The sequence below is a fragment of the Cetorhinus maximus genome, chromosome 29 (assembly GCF_964194155.1).
Source record: "Cetorhinus maximus chromosome 29, sCetMax3.hap1.1, whole genome shotgun sequence".
Classification (NCBI taxonomy): Eukaryota; Metazoa; Chordata; class Chondrichthyes; order Lamniformes; family Cetorhinidae; genus Cetorhinus; species Cetorhinus maximus.
The window spans coordinates 19343972-19364041 of record NC_135907.1 but is presented as its reverse complement, the minus strand read 5'-3'; the positions used below and the strand labels follow the sequence as shown (position 1 = coordinate 19364041).

The 20070-nt window shown below is 46.0% G+C and overlaps 1 protein-coding gene across 2 annotated transcripts in view; it reads right to left on the bottom strand.

The window, feature by feature from the left end:
* Nucleotides 1-20070, bottom strand: part of LOC144669362 (epidermal growth factor receptor kinase substrate 8-like protein 1) — an 84222-nt gene that overhangs the window by 52804 nt on the left and 11348 nt on the right. The window contains exons 2-3 of one of the 2 annotated variants that reach the window (XM_078531737.1): nucleotides 18806-18874; nucleotides 9118-9155 (exon numbers count right to left, since the gene is read on the bottom strand). In XM_078531737.1, coding sequence (XP_078387863.1) covers nucleotides 9118-9155; nucleotides 18806-18849 — 82 coding nt within the window. In that variant the 5' untranslated portion in view covers nucleotides 18850-18874. Of the gene's footprint in view, nucleotides 1-6454; nucleotides 6576-9117; nucleotides 9156-18805; nucleotides 18875-20070 lie in introns of those variants that run through there. The other variant, XM_078531735.1, reaches the window with a different exon arrangement.

Sequence of the window (20070 nt, the reverse complement as noted above, 5' to 3'; positions counted from 1 at the left end):
GGGGTATTGGATAGGCTGTCTGTACTTAAAGTGGACAAGGCACTGGGAATGGGCAAGAATGCTGAGGAAAGTGAGAGTGGGAATTGCAGAGGCACTGGCATAATTTTCCAGTCTTCCTTAGACTCAGGGGTGGTGTCAGAGGACTGGAGAATTGTGAACATTGCACCCTTGTTCAAAAAAGGGTATAAAGATAAGCCCAGCAACTAAGACCAGTCAGTTTAACTTCGGTGGTGGGGAAACTTCTAGAAACTATAATTCAGGACAGAATTAATAGTTGCATGGACAAAGGTGGGGTAATTAAGGAGAGCCAGCATGGATTTCTTAAGGGAAAATCATGCTTAACTAACTTGCTGGAGTTTTTCAAAGAGGTAACAGAGGGTAGATGAGGGCAATGCTGTTGATGTGGTGTACATGGACTTCCAAAAGGCATTTGATACAGTGCCACACAACAGACTTGTGAGCAAAGTTACAGCTCATGGAGTAAAAAGGACAGTAGCAACATGGATACAAAATTGGCTGAGTGACAGGATACAGAGAGTAATGTTTGAGTTTGCTGAGTTTTTCCAGGTATTTTTGTTTTTGTACAGAGAGTAATGGTTAATGTATGTATTTCAGGCTGCAGGAAGGTTTGTAATGGAATTCCCATAGGTTGGTATTGGCTTTGCTTTTTCTGATATATATTGATAACCTAGAACCTGGTGTACAGGGAACAATTTCAAAATTTGCAGACGTTGCAACACTAGGAGGCATTGTAAACTGTGAGGAAGACAGTGTAGAACTTCAAAAGGATATAGGCAAGTTAGCAGAATGGGCAGATAGGTGGCAGATGAAGTACAATGCGGAGAAATGGTAGGAAGAACACGGAGAGACAATATAAAATAAAGGCATTGGAAAGAGTGCAGAAGAGGCTTACGAGAATGGCTCCAGGGATGAGGAACTTCAGTATGAAGATAGATTGGAGAAGTTAGGACCCTTTTCCTTGGAGAAAAGAAGGCTGAGAGGAGATTTGATGGAGGTATTCAAAATTATACCTGGACAGAGTAGATAGCGAGAAACTGTTCCCACTCGTGAAAGGATTGAGAACGATGGGGGAGAGATTAAAAGTAATTGGCAAAAGAAGCAAAAGTGATACGAGAAAAAACTTTTTTCTCACAGTGAGTGGTAAAGGTCTGGAATGCACAGCCTGAGAGTGTGGTGGAGGCAGATTCAATCGAGGCACTCAAGAGGAAATTAGATTATTATTTGATAAAAAACAATGCACAGGATTACGGAGAGTAGACGGGAGAATAGCACTAGGTGAATTGCTCATTTGGAGTGCCGGTGCAGACACGATGGGCTGAATGGCCTCCTCTGTGCTGTAGCAGTTCTGTGATTCTGATCCCTGTCCTACCTAAAATGTTTGGGTGAGTACATGAGTGCGTACGTCCATCATCGAGCTGCCCGTTGGTGCTGCCCCTTGAGGTTGGCACACTGGCAATTGGGCACCCACTGAGAAGTGGGTGAGAGCCCACAGGACCACAGCCCACCGAGGAGCCAACACCGCGAGGAGAAGGAAGGCAGGGCGGTAGGAAACAAAAGCATCCAAAAGAACCAGTGTCTGCGTGGCAGTGCATTCTCCGACCAATTGAAGGATCACTTCCGTTCTGCCGAAGGGCCACGAAGGCTCGAAACGTTATCTGATTTCTTCTCCGCCGATGCTGCCAGACCTGCTGAGTTTTTCCAGGTAATTCTGTTTTTGTTTTCCTTCCTCTTGTTCACTTTCATTCCAGGAACTGTTTCTCATCTGTGAAACTGACACCGTTTAAGTTGCAGTGAAATGAAAGGGACCAATTTGCCGACACTTTCACCGTCTATCGTTTGTTGAGGAGATGTATCCGATTTCAATCAGTAGCTTGTGTGGATGTAACTCAACACCCACTTCATTATACCACATCAGTCACCCAGTGGGTTTCTTGTAAAGCGCTGATGCTGTGATCTTCTCTCAACCACTGCTATCTGCTTCTGGTTGCATTTTGCTCAGGTGAAGGCTGGTTGATCCCCAGTGTTTGCATCAACAGACCGACCCCAAGGTCAAGTACAGGAGCGTTCGATGAAGACCAAAGCTCCTTCTACTCTGCCCCAACAAAGGCTGGGGTGGGAATATTGCCAGCGTTCGATAGTTCAAAATGATAAAGATTTGCCACCGTCCCTGTTAATTGTATAAATTCAGTTTAAGGATCTACAGGTGGAGGACATGGATTGGGTGATTGCTTAAGCACATATAAAGAGGTACTTTATTGACACTGGGGTGGGAGTAGTTCTGCACATGTAATGTTTCATTCTGTGAATAAATAGGGATCTGGCCTAGGTCCTACTTCACTGACTGGCTAGGTGTCAGCTGTGGCTCAGTTCATAGCACCCTCGCCTTTGAATCAGAGGGTTGTGGGTTCATGTCCCACTCCCGGAAACCAAGAACTGTGATTGTACTCGAAAGGGTTGCAATCTGTGACTGTTGATAACTCGAAAGAGTTTCACTGACTGGCTATCAGGAGTTTAACATCCCAAACTTGAAACGCTGTGCAAAAATTGTCCCGACTAGGAGACTATTCCATTTACCAAGTCAACTGTCCCATAGCCTCTCTGAATGATGGCTCATGCACCCCCTGGAAATAGATCGGCTGTTTGTGGCAGCTCACCATACACAAATTGGCTGCCATGTTTTCTTACAGCGACTCCGCCGTTCTAAGGCCATGAAAGGCGCTATGTAAATGGAGGGGTTTCTTCCCCCCCACCCCCCTTCTTCCCTTCAAGCATTGACAATCTGGCAGAGACAGTGAATCTTAAGAGAGCCCCTCAGCAGCAGAAACGCTGCTGTTTACGCTGCTCAGCTCTGTCGTGTTTACATCTCGTTTGATAATTCTCCCTGAGAGAGTAATCGTCAAGAGCTCCCTGAGACTGAAGGAACTGAAACTATTCAGTCGAGGGCCGTTACATTTTGCATGTCTAAAACTGGACAATTGGGCAGAATGTTCGTTGCATACAGAAAAGAACAATATATAACCTTAAAATCTGAGGTTTGCTTGACTGCTGTCAAGATTATAAAGAGTCTCAATGAATGATACGGTGTTGGAATCAAGACTTCTGGTACCCAGTTTACAATTTGGAACTTTCCGGAAAGCTCACTGTATGTCCAGTTTAGTCACAATTCACGTTCGTGGAGAAAGCTAGGCCCAACTGAGAATAGATCTTCTCCCTCACCATCAACCACTCCAGATACATGAACACATAATCCAGGCAGGTGCCCACAGTACTGAGGGAGTGCTGCGCTGTCGGAGGTGCTGTCTTTCAGATAGGATGTTTAAGGGGATACCCCATCTGCCCCCTCAGGTGGATGTGAAAGATCCCTTGACACTATTCAGAAGAAGAGGACTGGCGAGTTCTCCCTGGTGTCCTGGATCAGAACTTATCCCTCAACCAATACCTAACAACACTTTATTTGGTCAGTATCGCATTGCTGCTTGTGGGAGCTTGCTGTGTGTAAATTGGCTGCTGCATTTCCTACATTATAACAGTGACTACACCACAGCACTTTGGAATGTCTAAGGTCATGAAAGGTGCTATATAAATGCAAGTCTTAAACACACCACCCCAGACCCCATCACCCTCCTATCACAGACATTCCCTTTTGCTCTTTCCTCTGCTCCCCCCACCCACACCACCACCCCCCACCTTTCTCTGCTAATGTGCCTGAAACCTGTTACATCTCAAACTGCTTCCCATTCTGCTGAATGGGGCTTTCAAAGCTCAAATGCTGAATAATTCGATGATTGCAGTTGATCTTCAAGGGGCAGCTCCCGTCCCTTAAATGACTGGTGGGGAGCGGGAATAGGTAGGGCACTGACGGAGTGTTTGCCAAACCTCTGTTGATGTGTCGGGCGGGAAGTTGAATTGCACCCCGGCCACATGGTGCCATCATTGACAGAAGCAACGATGCTGACAATTCTGTTCCTCGTCCCCAGAGTGAAGAGAAATACCCCTGACATCTTTACACGAGGGGGGGGAGTACACCTTTAAGCAGCAGTATTCAACTTTGGCGAGGCTCATCAAAGATAACATGGGAGGAAGGAGAAGGAAGACTTGCATTGATGTAGCGCTTTACACGACCACGAGACATCCCAAAGTGCTCTACATTCAGTGAAGTGCTTTTGAAGTGTAGTCACAATTATACTATAGCAATGTGGCAGTCAACTTGCACGCAGCAAGCTCACACAAATAGCAATGTGATAGTGACCAGATCATCTCTTTTTCATCATCTTGGATGAGGGATAAGTATTGGCCGAGACGCCAGGGAGAACTTCCCTGTTCTTCTTCGAAATAGTGGCCACGGGATCTTTTGTATCTACCTGACAGGGCGGTTGGGGCCTCAGTTTAAGGTCTCATCCCAAAGGGAAAATTAAATCCTAAACCACCTTCTACTCAATATAAATAATTTTTATTCTTTCTTCCCAATGGGCATGTAGTCTATCCATAGCGCTCGCTCATGCACAGAAATGTAAGTGTTGGACCAAACAACATTCAGTCATCAAACTTTGACCAATTTTAAGGAATGACGAAAACCATTTTTTTTTGTTCGTCTTGAGATAACCCAAGGGCTGAAGCTGGAGAATTTATCAGGAACTGCCTACCTGTGAAAACTTCTTGCGGCAGTTAATCTCTAACCGACCTTACTTAGACCACTTCCCTGGCAGGAATACCTGAGCAACGACCATAACGGGAAAGGCTGGATTAAACGCAATTCCACTTTCGCAGCTGACCATCACATCTATGCTCCAAACTCCAAATTGAGCAATGCCACAGGAGATCAGCCAGTTGCTCTGTGTGTATATCAATAGATTCCTCTAAGTCAGAAGGGTGTCGATTCAACTCCCACTCCAGAGGCATGAGCACATAATGAAGGCTGACACTCCAGTGCAGTACTGAGGGAATGCTGCACTGTTGCAAGTGCTGTCTTTCAGGCGAGACATCAAACCAAGGTCCCATTTGCCCTCTCAGGTGGACGTAAAATATCTCACACACCACTATTGTCAGAAGAAAAGGGGAGTCATCCCTTGTGTCCTGGCCCCCATTGTTCTTCAACCAAAAGAAAAATGGATTATCTGGTCGTTGACACATTGCTTTTCGTGGGAGCTTGCTGTGCACAAATCAGCTCCTACATTATGGCAGCAAGTATACTTCAAAAGCACTTCATTGGCTAATAGGGACTCTGAGCTGACCTGAGATAATGAAAGGTGCTATATGAATGCAAGTCTTTCTTTCTGTATATAAATCTATACCAACTAGTTGATTGGTACCATTTGCACAAAGCTGCACAGTATGGAATCATTTAGGAACACAAACATACAAGAACACAAGAATTAGGAGCCGGAGCAGGCCATTCGGCCCCTCGAGCCTGCATCACCATTCAATTAGATCATGGCTGATCTGATTGTGGCCTTAACTCCACTTGCCTGCTTGTCCCCCATAACCTTTGACTTCCCTGTAGATCAAAAGTCTGTCTAACTCAACCTTGAATATATTCAATGACCCAGCCTCCACTGCTCTCTGGGGAAGGGAATTCCAAAGACTGACAACAACCTTTTAAGAGAAGAAATTCCTGCTTATCTCAAACTCAAATGGGAGAGTCTTAATTTTTAAATACATATAACGTATAGTTTTCGACAGAGACGTGTGCGTATGTCTATATTATTCTGTGCTTTGGAATTGATCAGTGTTCTGTTTTTAAGATGTCCTGTTCTGCCTGAACTTTCTCCCCCGATCTCTAAAAACATTGATTCCCTCCAAATTCGAGACAGGTTTATAAGTGCCTAACTGCCCCCTGGGCACCTCACTTCATTCTTCATGCATGGGGGAGTGGGCGGAGGCTATCTGGGCATTGAGGGAGGGGGAAGGGCGGGTGTCACAACTGAACATACTCCTGCCCCCTCTCTGCATGTATCCCTTCCAATTAGGAAATTTAGGGCGTAGATGACTTTCCCTCCGTTCCCCCCACACCTTCCTCCTTCCTTCTCTAAAACGCATTGACGCTAATTAGAAAGATGAAGGGTGACTATTAATGGCCCACAAGGTTGAAGACTATAAGTGCAACTTTTCTCTCTCTCTCATTCTCTCTCTCTCTCTCTCTCCTGTTGCTCAGCCTGCATTGCAGATGGAGCACCCCACCCCCGCCCACCTGTAGAAGCCTACGGTCAAAGTTTCAAAGCTAAAGGCAAACAGAATTGAATCTCAAAAACAATCGCACTAAATCATCCTCCACACCACCCCAAAAAAAAAGCCTTCTGGACGGGAAATAAAGCGACACCATTGCCAGGGATTATGGAGGAGGTGTGACTGTGTGCAGCTTTCTCACATTTCCTGAAACTTTAGTCTCCCTTAAACACTGAGCACATCCAAATCCTGACAGAGTTCCATTCCCTACCTGGCTTCCTGGCTAGAGAGTTTGTCAGCCTGCTCGAAAACTTCTTTCCTTTGCTGCTAATGAGTCTGAGATCACTTTAGAGGCTTCTCACAGGGAGGTTTTGCACTGCCTTTGGAAGGAGGTTCCTTGGCAGGTAACAGGTGAATGATTTCATCACCTCTTTTTTTTTATATGCATGTCTTTTTTTTTAAAAAGGCATGGCTGGAGTCAGGAATTAACCCCGTGAGTGCTTTCCTTGTCTGGTTCCCTTTGCATGGTGCATTGTTCTCTTGGTGTATAGTGGGCTGCAGGAATATAGCAACAAGCGCCATGTTCCACAACTCTCCAGACTCACCCCCCCACCCCCATGCCCCCCCACATCTGCAGACAGGACTGCCTCCGATTTTCGGGGCTTGTCTCTTTGTTCTAGACCACTGTTGACAGGGGTTGTGAGGGGGAGGGGTGGTTTTGGACAAGGGGACGTAACTGTAAGATCAGAACCAGGTCATTCATGAGAGAAGTTAGGAAAGGGTGGTTGAAGTGTTACGCTCTCTCCCACAAAAAGCAGTAGATACTGGCTCAAGTAATAATACTGAATCTAAGATCGGTCGATTTTTGCTAGCACACAGTATAAAAGGACGTGGAGCTAAGGCAGTTGAATGGGGTTAAGAGCTGGAGGAGGTTGCAGAGGCATAGGAAGGTGTAGTGTATTGAAAATTGCATCGTGCATTTTGTCTACTTAAGGCTACCATACACATCTGTACCAGCAGAGGGAGTCTGCTGGGAAGAGATGATAAAGAGTCCATGTTGAACAGCTCAGATAACTTCACTGCAGAATTTTGAGTCCAGGGAGAGGTTTGGTAAAAAAATTTTTTAGATTGTGACATTGCCAGACTGGGAGCCAAAGTCGGTTAGTGAGCATAGTGGCATGATGAGTGAATGAGATCTTCGTGTGGGTTAGAATAGAGGCATCAGAGCTTAGTGTCTGAAGTTGGAGGGGAACATTGGAATAGCTAATTCTAGCAGTAACAAAGACATGAATGAGGATTTCTGCAGTAGATCAGCTGAGAGAGATAAGGTGGAGTCTTGTGTTTTGCCTTGTGGGGTAGTCTAGAACTGGGGGGCAAAGTTTAAAAATTAGGGGTCTCCCACTTAAGACTGAGAAGAGGAGAATTTTTTTCTCTCAGATGATCGTTAATCTGTGGAATTCTCTTCCCCAGAGAGCAGTGGAGGCTGGGTCATTGAATATAGTAAAGGCTAAGTTAGATTTTTGATTGACAAGGGGCTCAAGGGGGCAGACAGGAAAGTGGAGTTGAGGCCACAATCAGACCTGCCATGATCGTATTGTATGGCGGAGCAGAATGAGGTGCCGAATCGCCTTCTCCTGCTCTTAATTCTTGGGGCAGACATTGCTGCATTAACGGATTGAATCAAGCATGACAATTAACTTCTGAAATCCTACACAGTAGAGAGAAGGCTCCACACTCTCCGCTGCATATCCAGTGGTACCTTCAAGAAGGTGGGCAGCTGTGGAAGGGATAGCTCGGGACAGGATTGGACTTTGTTGAGATGGTTCATCAAGATTGAATTGGTGACCAGGATCACACATGAAGAATGCTCTTTAGGTGGGACAATGGAGGACTGGGGACCATGGGAATAAATAAGGGTCAATATGATTGAGGGAGGAGTGGACAAAATTGAGAGAAGGGGCATGGAGTGGGGGTGGGGGGGGGGTGGCGCGAGGAAGCCTTTTGCTGTGTATATTATCAGGGTGGTTAGGATCTGCAATGGCCTCACCATCTTCTGCATTGACATTACTGCCCCCTCCTCCCCTATCAGCATTGATCTCAGCCCTATAACACTGGATTTCACCAATATCTTTGCTGATCTCAAAGTTAATAGAAATCTTGTGGTATTTCCAGCAGAATGTCTAGCAATTCACGGATGCCCTAAAACACCTTCATAATTGATTCAGATGGTGCCATCATCTGTGCCTGGCTGACATTGCAGCCTTGGAATTATTCCCAGCCATCTGGGTAATTCCAGTTAGTCATTTCTGAATTTGCATTAGTCCTTTTCAACCTTGGTGCTGTCCTGCACTGTGAACCTTGAGCTTACACCGTGGCTTCCCGGTAACTCCTGCTGGTCTGGCAGTGATGTCGGTAGGCCCGTTATCCAGCCTTGCCTCAGCTCCGTATCACCGTGCAGCTGGGGTTTTAGCCTTGGGGGCAGATGAGGGCAAGCGCCTCAGCGCTTCATGAGCCATGGGTGGGCGTCCTTGAACCAGCAACAACTAGACTTCGGCACCAAAGCACGTCAGCCAGCAACAACTGGCTCAAAAAAATGACGGGGGTTTCAACTGAATGATTGTGTAAAAATCTTCCACAGTCAACCAACGATGTCTGGCAACCTGTCAGGGGTCATCCTTAAAGGCCTTTCACTGAACCTCTAAAGTGCCAAACTCCTGACGACCCTCAGTGTTCCTTTCCTAACGGCTTGTCAAACTCAAGCTTGCCTCTTCCGACCACCACCATCATGAGTTTACCTGGTCTCCTTCCTTCTTCTCCTCAGCCTTGTTGGATCCCTGGATTATGGGCCTCGACTCCCACCCCCCTCACTTTAGTTTCTCATCTTAAAACAGTTCCATTAGCAACCTGACGATGGAAGATTATGTTGCAACTTACCATATAAGGATCTGCCACTGGGTTTAGACAGCTTCTCACTGCAACATGAAACATAAATAAAAACAAGTTACTTAAGATTTTGGTCAAACGTAATCCGATTTTCTGTCATATTTTACGCTCTCTGTCCTTCTAGATGTATCTCCAACAGGCATTCCCTGCCCAAAGCAATTGGAGGTTCCCTTTTACAGGACGAGTTTACAGCAGGACTCTAACTAATGTCACAGGAACACAAGAAATAGGAGAAGGAGTAGGCCAGAAGGCCCATTGGGCCTACTCCACCATTCAATATGATCATGGCTGATCTTGGACTTCAAATCCACTTTCCCAGCCGCTCCCCATATCCCTCGATTCCCTGAGAGACAAAAAATCTGTCTATCCCAGCCTTAAATATATTCGACGATGGAGCATCCACAACCCTCTGGGGTAGAGAATTGCAAAGGTTCACAACCCTTTGAAGTAATCTCTCCTCATCTCAACCCCTAAATAGGGGAGATGGTGGCATGGTGGTAATGCCACTGGATCAGTAACCCAGATGCCCAGGCTAATGCTCTGTTGACATGGGTTCAAATTCCACCACGGCAACTGGCGGAGTTTGAATTCAGTTGACGAATCTGGAATTGAAAGCTAATCTCAGTAAAGGTGACTGTGACAACTATTGTCGATTGTTGTAAAAACCATCTGGTTCACTAATGCCCTTTAAGGAAGGAAACCCTTACCTGGTCTGGCCTACATGTGACTCCAGGCACGTGCTCCAACAAGCACACACACAGCAATGTGGTTGCCTCTGAAATGGCCCAGCAAACCACTCAGTGCAAGGGCACCAAATGCTGGCCTTGCTAGTGATGCCTACATCCCATGAATGGATTACATTAAGGCCAATTTTAAAAAATGTACTATGGCAACAATGTGCAGCCATTACTTTATTTGTGATGTTACAGGGTGTAGCCAGAATTACTTTACCCAACTTTTGTGTCGTTTTCAGGGACTCTCCCTGAGATGTAATCCCACAGGAGAGCAGCCTTCTGATACATCAAGAGGTGATTCTTCATGGGTGAGCATAAGTAGGACGTGTTAGGCTCTGCCATTTTACACATGGGTACACCAACAAATACACATGCCAATGCACACTCATATGCATCAATGTGCGCGCACTTCAATACACACACACCAATGTATATACATGCACACACACACACACCCCAAGGTACACACACACACACGCCAGTGTACTTACATGCTAACATTCGTGCACCAACCATCACACACACCGCTATGTAAAAAACATACACACACCCCAATGTGTGCACACACACACACATACACCGACACCCATGCACACAGCAGTGTTTGCACAAACACACCAACAACGTGCACATGCACGCCAATGCATGCCGCCGCCCACACACACGCACCGACATGCGTGCACATGGACCAATGCACATGTGCACACATTCAGGACTCCACATAACAACCCATGCACCAATGTGCACATGCACACACCAATGCATACACACCTGCCCACATAAAATTGGCATGTCATGCGTGTACTGACAAATGTGCACACACGTGCACCAAAAAGCATGCATCAGTGCATACATGCACACAAACACACACATCAGCACACGTGTACACATACCGATCTGTGTGCGTAAACACACACACACACATGAACACAGCTTGCCTAGTGGGCTTTTTTCACTCCCTGGCCTGGGGTCAATTTTTAAAAATTTGACCATAGCCTCATTGTGTTTTTTTTTTCCCTGCTGTTTAATAATTCAGTCAAGAGTCAATCTAAAATAAGACCATTATCAAATCAACAAGAGCAGTTAACAGAACATCAAGTACTCCGAGGGGAGCAGCCAAAGTGTGTGGGTTGCTCAAACAATTATGACTACGGCTATATGGTGCCAATTAACTCAATAAGGAGAAAGATGAAATCCTTAACCCTTTCATTACACATCCCACCCCCCCCCCTCTTTTCATTACATAGCTCTTTCTATGGTCACCTGCATTTGCCCTCTGAACTAATGTTAAGATCAGCTTGTACAAGAATTAAATATGTTGTGACGTCAATCAGGTCCAATGTGATCTCGTCGACTGGCTTTAACTGCTTAAGGGAGTCGGAGGAGAATTTTTCAGTTTTCATTGCATGGGCCGGGTAAATCAATGTTCTCTTTAATTTCTCTTTGTTGCGTGCAACCTATTCGGCGCACAGTGCAGAATGTTCCGGAATGCCGCGGGCCGGGCACCAGCGCAACCTGGCGCGGTAGCTCTCAAGCTTTTTCGTCCCTGGACCTCTTAGGCACGGCAAAAGACCCCCGCAGACCCTTTCTACCCCCGCCCGCTTTCACTTTCCACTGCAAAAGAAAACTCATCGGAATTAATGGGAACTTAAGGAAACTATAAATGTTTTGTTGTTTTATGCTGCCAATTTTATGTGCGTTCATTTTTTTTTCATTAAATAGCATAAGCAAGTTATTAATTCATGCCTGAAACAGAAATATAGGGGTTTTTTTTTACATTATAAACATGAATACCACGAGAGAACGTGTTTATTTGAAACATTCTAACGTGTGTTATAATTTTTTTTAAAATTTATTTGTTCGTGGGATGCGGGCGTCGCTGGCGAGGTCAGTATTTGTTGCCCATCCCTAATTGCCCCTGAACTGAGGGCCATTTCAGAGAGGGCAGTTAAGAGTCAACCAGGTTACTGTGGGTCTGGAGTCACATGTAGACCAGGCCAGATAAGGATGGCAGATTTCCCTTCCCTTTGTGAACCAAATTGTTTTTTTTTAACAAGCATTGACAATAGTTTAATGGTCGCCATTGCTGAGACCAGCTTTTCGATTCCAGATGATTGATTGGATTTCTATCCCACCAGCTGTGCATCAGCCTGGGCCTTTGGATGACTTACTGGTCCAGTGACGTCGCCGCTAACGCCACCTTCTTCCCTTAAGACAAACAAAATCATCCCGATAAGAACCTTCTGGAGAAACTATACAGTATATTTATAGTAATCAAACAAAAAAGCAGCAGGAACATAAAGCTGGTTGGTTTGCAAAGCTATTGCGTTGCCCGCACGTTGGCGGCTCACGCGCGCGCGGGGGAGCCAGTTCTGGTTGTTGTGACGTCCCCCCAACCGTCCCCCCAACCGCCCCCCGCCGCGTGCTGGGGGCACGAGGGCTCTGGAATGTTCCCTCGTGTTGGCCCGAGCTGCGGGCTTCGCGCGTCGATGACGTTGCCGTTTGCCGTTTGGACTGGCGCCCGTCGACAGTCTGGAGGGCCCACCATGGCGGTCTGCCGACCCCCCACTTCCGAGGACCGCTCGCTTCGAGGGATCGCTGGCGGTGCGGAGTGTCTCAATCGCGGTGTAACAAGGCATCCCAGGCAAGGGAGCAAGCACAAGGACTTTTCCTGAACGCCATTTTCTTGTGTCCCTATGTTTTTCTTCATGCCCCCCCCCCCCCCCCGCCACAGAGCAGAGGGAGGATGAGAGCAGACTGAGCCAGTTAGCGCCCATGCTAAGGAATTCCCGAGTGAAGTATATGAAAGGTTTGGATGCAGCAGATGAAGATTAGATCTTCAAAATGGATAGTGATAGTGAGATCAACAGTTATGCCAAATCGTCAGGTAGATTTAAAAAAATGAATGCTGGATTCCATGAACTACATCAATTTGCACTTTGTTCTTTGTCAGGTTACCACTGATTTATATAAAATTACCAAGTATATATAAAGCACTGAAACAGTCCATTCGGCCCAGCCAGTCCATACTGGCATATATGCTCCACTCAAGCCCCCCCCCCCCCCCCAATCCTTCCTCATCTCACTCTCCTCCCTACACTGTCACAGGATTTCCCTTAAATGGATCTACGCTATTCGCCTCAACTGCGGTAGCGAGTTCCACATTCTCACCACTCTGGGGGCAAAGAAATTTCCTCTGAATTCCCGATTGGATTTCTTGGTGACTTATCTCATATCGATGGCATCTTGTTCTGCTCTTCTTGACATTTACTCCATTGAAACATAGCAACATAGGAAACAGGAGTGGGCTATTTGGCCTTCGAGCCTGTGCCGCCATTCAGCAAGATCATGGCTGATCCGATTGTGGACGCAACTCCACTTTCCTGCCTGTTGCCCTGTAACCCTGGACTCCCTTGTCGATCAAAAATCTATCTTAACTCAGCCTTGAATATATTCAATGAGCCAGCCTCCATTGCTCACTGGGGAAGAGAATTCCAAAGACTAACAACCCTCTGAGGGAAAAAAAATCCCTCCTCATCTCCATCTTAAATGGGAGACCCTTTATTTTGAAACTATGCCTCCTAGTTCTAGCTTCCCCCACGAGGGGAAACATCCTCCCAGCATCTACCCTGTCAAGCCCCCTCAGAATCTTATATGTTTCAATAAGGTCACCTCTCATTTTTCCAAACTCCACCACTGGAATCTTCAGTTCTGGAGTCTAAGTTTGGCGGTGGGCGTGGAATTGGCAGTGATTTCTACTGGACGGCGATCTTGCGCTGTTTGGCTCATTAAATATGCATCTGTGAGGAACTCACGGATTCTCCTGGCGGGGCCAGGCAGGAAGTCGCTGTCCCTGCCGTTACCTCATGGGGGTGAAAATCCAGGCGCCATACTTAAAAGGGCATTTGGGACAGTCTGCACTGTCCCTTCCACCTTTGCCGGTCACTGCTCCACCCTTCCCCGCTAACCCTTCCTTGGTCACCCTCCACGCAACTTGCACTGGCCCCCACCTGGTCTCAAGCATGGGCTGGAGTTTACAGACGCTCCCCAAAGAGGACAATGCAGCGGCAACTCACTGTTAATCCTGGAAGAAGTCAAGCTCGCCAGGTGCACATAAAAGTGAATGTTCTAATTTCTCGCTAGTGGGGAGCTTAATTTGGAGGGGGAGCTTAATTCCGGCAAGGTGGCCCTTTAGTGAGCGTGCATGACGTGCTAATGCATGTGAAAGGACTTCCCGACATTGTTCATCGGGAAGCTCGACCCGCCTTTAAAGTCCCAAGAACAGAATTCCGACAGTTCATCCCGCCGTAGGGAAACTGGTTTTTGCCCTCACGCCAAATTAAGCTCCCCCATGCTTCCCGCTGCTGGCAGGACCGGAAGATTCCGGACATGAGTATAGCAGGAGTATACACCGTAGCAGGAGTATAGGCCTAACCAGCTCAACATTTAATCATTTTAAACATGTCTATTAGTTCAACCTTCAGCCTTCTCTTGTTTCAGTAGAGAAAAGACTCAGCCTCTTCAGTATTTTCTGGTATGTATGCTCTTGAAGTTCTCGTTTTGTGCTTCTAATTCTGTGCTACAGTCAATAGTAAGGAGCTAATCCTTTGGAAGGAGAACATTGAGATGTAATGGGGAGAGCGCCATTGTCAGTTCACCAGTAGTTTCCTTGATTGCGTTACGGAGTTGGAGAAGAATTTCCTAGCATTTTTCCTGGGATTTTATTCCCCCTTCTCACATTTTCCATGAGGGATTTGGGAATTATTTATACGCAAATCACTGAGCAATAGCAATAAGCTGCAGATAGCAGTTAGGAAGGCAAATGGTCTTTTAGCCTTAAGTGGAAAAGGACGAAGGAAGCCTTGCTGCAAATATATATAGCCATGGCGAGGCTACATCTGGGGTAAGGTGTACAGTTTTGGTCTCCTTACCAAAGGAAGGGTATGATAAGAAAGGATACACTTGCCTTTGCTGCAACAAAGGTTCACTAGGTTGCTCCCTGAGATAAAGGGTTAACAGGTGAGATTGTGTAGGGACTAATACTCTGGAGTTTAGAAGAATGAGAGGTGATCGCAATGAAACGTGTTGTACTTAGCTTGATCAGTTGAATGCTGTTTCCTTTGGCTGGAGAGTCCAGAACTATAGGGGTCATATTTTCACCATAAGGAGTTGGCCAGTTAGGACTAAGATGAGGAAAAATACCATCTCTCAGAGGATTGTCAATCTTTGGAATTCTTTACCCCATAGAGCTGTGGATGCTCAGTTGTTGAGTCTATTTTGGGCTGAGATTAATGGTGCATGTCAAAGTTCAATGACGATCTGATTAAATAGCGGAGCAGGCTCGACGGTCCTTATGCCCTACTCCTGCTCCTATTCCTTATGCTCGGATGTTCCACTCTCCCTTTCCGGAGTTAGCATTATAGGAAGTTGGAGAGGGCACCCTCCAATGCGGGAAGAAATAAAGTCTTGCATTTATGTTGCGCTTTTCATCTCAAAGTGCTTTACAGCCAATGAAATACTTCTATTTTGAAGTGTAGCCACTGTTGTGATGTAGGAAATGGGGCAGCCAATTTGCACACAGCAAGATCCCACAAAAAAAAAGCAACGGGATAATGACTAGGAAATATGTTCTTGGTGATGTTGATTGAGGGGTAAATATTGACCAGGACAATGGGGGTAACTCCCCTACTCTTCTTTGAAATAGCGCCATGCAGGACCTTTGGCATCCACCCATCCAGGCAGACGAGGCCTCAGATTAACATCGCATCCAAAAGACAGAACAACAATTGTTGGGCCTGATGGCATAAACTCATCCTTCTTTTCATTTGTCCGTGTGTGTGTGAAAAGATCACATCAACAGTTTATCAAGGAGAAATATCTGAATGCTGATTGGACCTTTTGGATTGCTCGATGAGCTGATCAATCAGTAGTAGGGGCTTTATGGACAAAGAAAGGCCTAGGTTTGATCTCTGGCCTTTGCTAAATTTGTTAACTCAGGGACTCACAATAGCTGCGAGGAGTGGGGGGGGTGTGGGGGAAGGGCTCATGGCACCCACTCCAGATCAATCAACAGTAACTTTGAGTGGGATATGTGTGTATTAACAACCCTGCAGGATTGTTCCAGAAATTCCACAGGGATTACAGATTAATCTCCTGGACATTGCTACGAGAAACCCATGTAGGGGGGAAAAACATCTTAGTTTTTAAAAAAATAGTTTATTTTTAAAAAATTATTTGCGAAGTTTTGAAGAGTCATAAAAATTCTGGAGATAGGGGGGCAAAATGGAGGTTTGATTGACATTCAGAAATCAGCCAAACAGCGTGATCTTTTGAATGAAGGGGAGAGCAGGCCCTAGGGGCTGAATGGCCTACACCTGTTCCCATAGAATGAAGGGGGTGAGGAGATGGTGTAGTAGTAATGTCACTGGCCTAGCAAACCAGCCAACTGGCTACTGCTCTGGAGGTTCAAATCCCACTGTGGCAGCTGTTGGAATTTAAATTCAGCTAATAAAATATGGAATATAATGCTAATCTCAGTAACAGTGACCTTTGGCAACTTGTTGGTTCACTAATGTGCTTTAGGGGAGGAAATCTGCCATTCTTAACTGGTCTGGCCTACATGTGACTTCAGATGCACAGTGAAGTGGTTGACTCTTAACTGCCCTCTGAAATAGTTCCTGGGTGCCAGTTCAATGTGTGGGATGCAAGGATGGATGTGTTGGCTGATGATTAGGGAAGGGGTTGGGTGGTGCAAAGTGGTGGGAGGTTAGAAACCTCCAGGTGTGCATCCAACAAGAGTTGACAACCCTAGTTCTCTCTTTTAGACCTGACGAAAGTCAGGAACCCCCATCTCCATTAAAAGAAAGTGCTTTACGTTGCACAGGATGTCAAGAGTCTATCAAACATCTGTACAATTGTGCTCGGACCATTACAATGAGTCAAAAGATCTAAACAGCTTTCAATATGAACACTGCCTCAAGCCTTGAAACTAGGCCACATGCCAACCAGGGCTGACTGCACAGCTGAGGTATTTGATTCAACAAAGGTAGGGAGTGGAAGTATAGGGTGGGTTAGGTGGATTGACAAGTTCTCAGGCATTATAAGCAGGTGAGATGATGCTCGATTATTTTGTTCCTGAGTTTGACTTTTTTACACAATGCTTGCAGCATTGTGGAACCGTGCAAAACAAACCGAAAACAGCTTAAGAAAGAAAGGCTGGACACTTTATCACGTCTGTCAGAAATATCTTGAAGGACTTCACTCTCTGCGAATTACTTTGAAGTGCAGCGCCTTTTTTTAAAATTAATTATCTTAGGGTATGGACTCCAAAAGGCCATCATTTATTGTTCATTCTGAGAAGGTGCTGGTGAGCTGCCTTCTTGAGCCGCTGCAGTCCAAGTGGTGTAGGTACACCCACAGTGCTGTTAGGGAGGGAGTTCCAGGATTTGGTCCCAACAACGGTGAAGGAACGGCCAATATATTTCCAAGTCAGGATGGTGAGTGGCTTAGAGGGGAACTTGAAGTTGGTGGTGTTCCCATGCATCTAGGTGGTAGAAGTCACGCACAGATTTGGAAGGTGCTCTTGATGGGATCTTGACAAGTTTCTCTAATGCATCTTGTGAATGTGACAGCCATATTGTGCATAGCAAGATCCCACAAACAATTAAATGAATGGCAGCACAAGAAGTGGGACTTTAATCACTGAAAAGAATGATCCCAGTGGTGTGCGTGTGGAGAGGCTGGGGTGCTAAGATTGTTCCCCTTAGAACGCAGAAGGCCATGAGGAGATTTAGCAGAGCTGTTCAAAATCATGAGGGGTTTTGATAGAGTAAATAAGAAGAAACTATTTCCATTAGCAGGAAGCTCATTAACTAGAGGACATAGATTTAAGCTAATTAGAAAAAGAGCCAGTGGCGAGGCCGGTGAGATGAGAATTTTTGGTTTACGCAGCAAGTTGTCGTGATCAGGAATGCACTGTCAGCAGATTCAATATAATTTTCAAAAGGAATTTGGATATTTATTTAAAGGAAAAATGTTTGCAGGACTACGGGGAAAGAGAAAGAGGGAGTGAGACTAATTGAATAGCTCTTTCAAAGAGCCAGCACAGGCAGAATAGGTCAATTGGTCTCCTTCAGTGCTGTAAGATTCTTTGTAAAAGCTGGGGCCTAGCTATGAGGGCAGCCTGAATCACAGACAGAAGGAAATGTCCCAAAGTAAAAAGTTTGAAAAGATCCCAAAAACATAACTTTCAGCTGAGGCAGAATTAGACATTTCTTAACCAATTTTGCTCAGTTTGATAATCTAAGTAATGCTGTGAAATTCTCATTGAATGTCAATTTAACCACCTTCAATTCTCAGAGACACACATACATATACACACCCCCATCCCACACTCACCCACACATTCACGTATGCACATACACCCACATCCACCCACACACACACACCCCTACATACATACGCGCCGGTACACACGCAATCCCCCACTCACCCACACACACACACACCCACAAACACACGCACACACCTGTACACACACACACACATACCAGTACACATAACCCCTCCGCACTCACCCACACCCCCCCCCCACACACAACCACCCCCCCACACACACACACACACCCACATCCACCCACACACAAACACACACCCACATCCACCCACCACACCCACACAAACACACACACACGCACACACACACACACACCCCCCCCCACATCCACAGAAACGCATACACACACACATGCGCGCACACCTGTCTAATCTGTCTAATTCTACATCAACACATTCACATCAACATACAGGAGGCTCTTCGGTGAGTGCACACACTGATACACTTTTGCTTAACCAGACTGTGTCACTGACTCTTTCTCCACGCCTCTGTGAAGACTCAATAAATGACACACCAGATGCAGCACTGAGTAAGAAAGCCAGTCACCTACCCATACTGGAGGGCTCCTTTTAGGTCTTTGGACCCGTAGCTCATCGCTGATCTGTTGATTGGCAAATTTCTGAAGAGGAAAAAAAAGAATGTAAAGTGCTATAGCCACCTTCATTTCTTCCCACGCACACAGACGAACTCACTGTCCATTGGTTTATCCAGGGAGTCTCCTGACCTTGAAGTGATTCCATCGCGATCAGGTTCAGAAATTAGTGGTGGGAAAACACCAATGTCACCCTGATATAGTGAGGGGTGTTTTTTTTCAGATTGAGGTTAAGGCACAATGGTTGGTCAGAGAACATAGAATTTTATATATAACTCTTGTTCTCCCTACTCTGGGAATGCCTGTTGGGACAGTGTAGAGGGAGCTTTACTCTGTATCAAACCCAGTGCTGTACCTGTCCTGGGAATGTTTGATGGGATTCATTGGTAGCATTATGGCACAATGTGTGTACATGTCTCTTTTCCATGCATGTTATAGCCTGGAGCTATGGATGGTGATGGTTGAGGCTCCAACATTCTTTCCATCAGATGGCTGACCAGGGATCTCTCCCACTTTTACCGCCTGCCATTGGCATGTGTTGGAAGGATTTACAGATTGACATTCAACCTGTTTGGCTGCATTATGAACGCACCTTCCTCGGCCATCAACTTCTGGGGTGGGACTCGAACCCAGAACTTCTCTCTCAGTGGCAGGGACACTACCTACCAAGCACAGAGCTTCCATCTATAGTGCCTTTAGCAGAATGAAATGTACCAATACTCGTCACAGGAGCAAAATTTGACTTCGAGCCACATAGGGAGATATTAGGGCAGGTGAATAAAAGCTCAGTCAATGAGGTAGGTTTTAAGGAGCATCTTAAAGGCAGAGATACATAGAGATAGAGAGGCGGAGAGGTTTAGGCTGGGAATTCCAGTGATAGTTCCTTGGCAACTGATGGCAAGGCCACCAATGGTGGACTGATTAAAATCAGGGATGTTCAAGAGGCCAGAATTAGATGAGCACAGATATCTCAGCTGGTTGTGGGGCTTGGAGATTACAGAGAGATGGAGGAGTGAGGCCATGGAGGGATTTGAAAACAAGGACGAGAATTTTAAAATCGAGGCGGTGCTTAAACGGGAGCTAAAGTCGGTCAGTGAACACTGGGATGATAGATGAACAGGACTTCTGGTGCGAATTAGTACACAGAGCAGAGTTTTGAATGACCTCAAGTTTACAGCGGATAGAATGTGGAAGGCCAGCCTGGAGTCTTTGGGAATAGTTAA